We start from the raw sequence: 5,823 nt of genomic DNA on the forward strand, positions 1-5,823 counted from the left end.
GGATTCCTTCACCAAGTAGTTGCTGAACCAACAAGAGGGGATGCCATTTTAGATTTGGTTTTGGTGAGTAGTAAGGACATCGTAGAAGAAATAGTTGTAGGGGACAACCTTGGTTTGAGCGATCATGAACTAATTCAATTTAAACTAAATGGAAGGATAAACAGAAATAGATCTGGGACTAGGGTTTTTTATTTCAAAAGGGCTAACTTTAAAAAATTAAGGAAATTAGGGAACTGGATTGGATTGAAGAACTTGGGGATCTAAAGATGAAGAAGGCCTGGAATTACTGAGCTGGATGAGCAAGCATCTCATAGAGGTGATTAAGACAAGCAGAAGGCCTACAAGGAATGGAAGATGGGAGGGATCAGCAAGGAAAGCTACCTTATTGAGGTCAGAACATGGAGGGGTAAAGTGAGAAAGGCCAAAAGCCATATGGAGTTGGACCTTGCAAAGGGAATTAACCCCAATAGTAAATAACATATAAATAACAAGAAAATGAAGAAAGAAGTGGGACCACTAAACACTGAGGATGGAGTGGAGGTTAAGGATAATCTAGGCATGGCCCAATATCTAAACAAATACTTTGTCTTAGTCTTTAACGAGGCTAATGAGGAGCTTAAAGATAATGGTAGGATGACAAATGGGAATGAGGATATGGAGGTAGATATTACCACATCTGAGGTAGAAGCCAAACTCAAACAACTTAATGGGACTAAATTAGGGGGCCCTAGATAATCTTCATCCAAGAATATTAAAGTAACTGGCAGCCCGTATGACTGGAGAATTGCTAACATAGTTTCTATTTTTAAGAAAGGGGGAAAAAGTGATCCAGGCAACTACAGGCCTGTTAGTTTGACATCTGTAGTATGTACGGTCCTGGAAAAAAAAATTGAAAACGTAAGTAGTTAAGGACATTGAAGTCAATGGTAATTGGGACAAAATACAACATGGTTTTACAAAAGATAGATCATGCCAAACCAACCTGATCTCCTTCTTTGAGAAAGTTACAGATTTTTTAGACAGAAGAAATGCAGTGGGTCTAATTTACTTTGGCATTTGATTCAATTCCACATGGGGAATTATTAGCTAAATTGGAAAAGATGGGGATCAATATGAACGTTGAAAGATGGATAAGGAACTGGTTAAAGGGGAAACTACAACGAGTCATACAGAAAGGTGAATTGTCAGGCTGGAGGGAGGTTATTAGTGGATTTATATTGCCAATACAGAGAAGGACTGGGAGATCTGGATGAACTTGTAAACTGGAGTAATAGTAATAGGATGAAATTTAATAGTGAAAAGTGCAAGGTCATGCATTTAGGGATTAATAACAAGAATTATTGTTATAAGCTGGAGACGCATCTGTTGGAAGTAACAGAGGAGAAGAAGGACCTCAGAGCACTGGTTGATCATAGGGTGACTATGAGCTGCCAGTGTGATATGGCCATGAAAAAAGCTAATGCAGTCTTGGGATGCATCAGGCGAGATATCTCCAGGGCCCCCAGAAAAGCTCTTGAGGGGGCACCTGCCCCACTTGCCTCCCCCTCAGGCAGCCCTGAGTCGCTCCCCATCTTTGGCAGCACTGAAGGGTCCCACACCACCGAAATGCCGCCGAAGACCTGGAGCGATTGAAGGGCCCCTCGCTGCTGAAATGCTGCCGAAGACTCGAAGTGATTGAAGGGTCCCTTGTCGCCAAAATGCTGCCGAAGACCTGGACCGCTGCCAAGCCAGGGCTCGTGGGGCTCCCGTGTGGCCCAGAGCCTGGGGCCAATTGCCTCACTTGTCCCCCTCTCTGGGTGGCCTTGAACCCCAGATTGTAGCCCAGTGGACTAGCTTGCCTTTATTACATTCACTGCTTTGCATTATATTCATTATAACTGAAGTGGGGGTGGAGGGGGTAGCTCCCTTTTATGGACCCTGCCAGGCAGTTAGTTATAAAATCCCTCTTAGTAGCTGTTCTGTACTTGCTTTACCTGTAAATGGTAAAAAATCTCACTGCAATGAAAATCGAAAAGGAAGTGAGTTGGCATCTGGACAAAAGAGCCAATTGGAAGGCTGGAACTTTTTTAATTGAACTGCATTCGAGGGTGGGGGGGTAGACATTGAACAGATTCGATGTCAACCCATCCACACAGGACTGGAGGTGCAGCAGGTGACCTGGGACGATCATCTCAGCAACTCCCGGCATCTCAGGCTCTAGGTTGGGAAGAACAGGGTTGCCACCCCAGCCAAATGAGTGCTGAGGTATCTAAAATATACCGCACCAGTCGACAACTAGTGGATGGATCCTTGTGGGTTTCCTGCAGGCAAACCACAGAGTACCCTGCATCACAAAGGAAGGAGAGTACCTGGCAACTGTGGAGACCCATCTTAGAGCCTCTGAAGTTCAATGTTGAAAAGATGGTTGGCTTCATTCTGCTGGCTGAGGAGGATCCTTGTTGGCAGGAGGATCTGCAGCCAGCCTTGCAACAATCGCTGACAAACCTGAAAGGCTTGTGACAGAAGTTACAGGCCCGCTGGCAGACCAGGATGTCCTGCCTCCTGGTTAATATAATATATGGAGATATACCTATCGCATAGAACTGGAAGGGACCCTGAAAGGTCATTGAGTCCAGCCCCCTGCCTTCACTAGCAGGACCACGTACTGATTTTTGCCCCAGATCCCTAAGTAGCCACCTCAAGCATTGAAGTCACAACCCACAAACCACTGAGCTATATCTCTCCTCTGAAACAGCACTTGTGGCCCAGAAGATGAGACGGAAGTCTCCTCGATGCTGGAGAGGGAGCTTGACCTTACCCTTGAAATTAGAAGCATCCACCAGAAAATGGTGAAGCTTATCCCGCAGCACAGTGAGGGATGCTGTTGTGGACCCATAATAATCCTCAGACTGGGGCCCCGTTACAACCCTGTAGCCCACTGTGCTTCGTCTGTACTGATGGTGATGCACAGCCTGTCTCTATCTCCAGAAAGGGAAAGGGAGCTGCAGGGAGGAGAATAGCCCCTAAACGGTCAGGGACGAGAGACAAAAAAAAAAAAAGCACCCCCTGAGATTCGTCCAAGAACAGGGGAAATGAGAAAAACCCTGGGTTGGAGCAATATGGAAGATGGAGAGGACAAAAATGGGTAGGGCTTATCTGCCCCTGCAGCTAGGTCTCAGGGCAGCCTGAGCTGAGGGCTTCTTCTGCTGTTCTACCTGGGACTCCTCCCATTCCCTGGTTGCTCCTATGGGGTGGGAGGCTTGAACTCCTGCTTGCTGAAGCTAAGCAGTCTGGACTCACGGCTTCTGCCAAGATGCTCCAAATCAATCACAGGCTGATTGCCATGTTCTGTTCATTCCTCTGAAGCACCTGGCACTGGGCACTGTCAGAAGACAGGCTATTGGGCTACATGGACCATTGGTTTTACCCAGTGTGTAGGCCTGTAGTTGCCTGGATCATTTTTCCCCCTTTCTTAAAGATAGGAACTGTGTTAGCAATTCTCCAGTCATACGGTACAACCCCTGAGTTTACAGATTCGTTAAAAATTCTTGCTAATGGGCTTGCAGTTTCGTGTGTCAATTCCTTTAATATTCTTGGATGAAGATTATCTGGGTCCTCCGATTTCATCCCATTAAGCTGTTCGAGTCTGGCTTCTACTTCAGATGTGGTAATATCTACCTCCTTATCCTCATTCCCATTTGTCATCCTTCCATCATCCCTAAGCTCCTCATTAGCCTCATTAAAGACTGAGGCTTTTACCCAGTATGGCCATTCTGATCTTCTTTAGACGCCAGATGTATCTGCCTCCTGCTGTAACCCACTATACCCCACCCCCCTCCCAGAGCTCAGATAGCTCCCAGGAGTCCTGATGGTGGCTCTTGCTCCACAGAGTTAGTAACAAAGTAAGAATAAACATTAAAATATTAACTCTAACCAGAGTCCTTAAGTGACTTGCCATAAGATGTGAGAACACACTGGTTTTAGAGATGACTGGGTCGCAGCTGTCTGTGCAGTAAGTGATTCAGGGAAGAGGCCTCATCACCATGCACCAGCCAGCTCTGCACAGAGCGCAATCTGAGAGCCAGAGCACATGGAGAAAACATTTAAGTCTCTTTACGAGTAAAGAGCTGGAGCAGCCTGTCCCGGATCTGTTTGGTCCTTACCCCGTAAACGATGGGGTGTAACATGGGGGGCACCAGCAGGTAAACATTGACAATGAGAACAAGGAAACGCTGGGGCACATTGTGGCCAAACCGCTGCGTTAGAGAGAAGAAGAAATCTGGGATGTACAAAGCTGAGATGACACAAAGATGAGAGATGCAGGTCCCAAAAGTTTTGAGCCGGGCATCCTTTGTGTGGAGGCGGAAGATGGCCCGGAAGATCAGAGTATAGGACACAGTGATAAAAACCACATCCACTCCGTTCTCAGAGAAAAGGTCAAACAGTCCATAGTAACTACTGAAGCGAATGTCAGCGCAGGCCAGCTTCACCACAGCTATATGTCCACAGTGTAAATTGGGGATGGTGTTGGTTCTGCAATATGGCCACTGCCTCGCCAGGAAGGGATAAGGTAATGCGAGTATGCCACTTCGCAGCACGACTGCCAGGCCTATCTTGGCCACAACAGAGTTTTTCAGGATGGTGGAATGTCTCAGGGGATGGCAGATGGCCACATAGCGATCAAAAGCCATGGCCACGAGGATCCCAGACTCCATTGCTGAGAAGGAGTGAAAAAAGTACATCTGGATGAGGCAGGCACTGAAACTGATCTCCCTGGAATTGAACCAGAAGATGCTCAGCATTTTCGGTACGGCGGATGTGGACATGACCAGGTCGGTGACAGCCAGCATGCAGAGGAAATAGAACATGGGCTCATGGAGGCTCGGCTCTCTCTTCACAATGAACAAGATGGTGAAGTTCCCCAACACGGCTATGGTGTACATGGTGCAGAAGGGGATGGAGATCCAGACATGGGCCATCTCCAGGCCAGGAATGCCCAGCAGGATGAAGGTGGAAGGGTTGGTGAAGTAGGTTATATTAGAATCTGACATGGAATAGGGGAGAAGGTGTCCAACTCTGAGGCATAAGAGTGTCTCCTGCATGTATTGTATGTTCCCCTGACTTTCTGTGTGTTCCCAAGGTCTTGGGTGATGGTCACAGTAGAAATGCCTGAATGGAGAGAACGTTAATATGAGACACAGCATGCAGTAGTGGACACTGTTTTCATTGGAGAAGCAGATTGATAGCTCTTCACACACTGAAAAATTACATTTTTATTATTCAGAGAAAATAACTATGAACAATGACACTACTCAATCTAATTCTATATTTTTTGATGCTTCCTGAGTTAATAGTTCCTACAGTTTGTGGTGGGGGAACCTGAAGAGGGACCAACAGGAAACACAAGTGTGGATACTGGTTATCTATCATTGTTCCTTTATGCAATGAGAGCCAGGATAGTGAGTCCATATTGTAGTGAGTTTCTCATTCATCCAGTTGCTCGAAATCTGAGAGTGGAAAAAAACAAACTTTTGGGATGACCTCAGGGAAAAGACCTGGGCTCCATTGATATAGCATATATAAAAGGGATTTCCAAGACAGGCTTTGAGAATGGGGGAGGCTGCCATATGCAAACAGATAGAAAAGTCTGGGACTCTTTAGTTTACACAAGAGACAAAGAAGAGAGCATATGATACAGGAGAAGAAAATAAAAATTGAAACTGATTTACATTCAAATGGACCATTCCCAACCAGTACTATCTATAGACACTTAGTGCTCCAAGAGGACTAATTCCCCAAAGCTGAGGAAAATTGTCAAAAAAATTGACTGGGAGGAAAAATTTA

General features: G+C 46.0%; 1 protein-coding gene across 1 annotated transcript; it reads right to left on the minus strand.

The window, feature by feature from the left end:
- Positions 1–4,082: 4,082 nt before the first annotated feature.
- LOC115643103 (olfactory receptor 52R1-like) lies at positions 4,083–5,030 on the minus strand. The gene has a single exon (XM_030546909.1). The coding sequence runs from the start codon at positions 5,028–5,030 to the stop codon at positions 4,083–4,085; it is 948 nt and encodes a 315-aa protein (XP_030402769.1).
- Between the last annotated feature and the right edge of the window lie 793 nt (positions 5,031–5,823).

This window comes from Gopherus evgoodei, unplaced genomic scaffold, assembly GCF_007399415.2.
Source record: "Gopherus evgoodei ecotype Sinaloan lineage unplaced genomic scaffold, rGopEvg1_v1.p scaffold_50_arrow_ctg1, whole genome shotgun sequence".
Classification (NCBI taxonomy): Eukaryota; Metazoa; Chordata; order Testudines; family Testudinidae; genus Gopherus; species Gopherus evgoodei.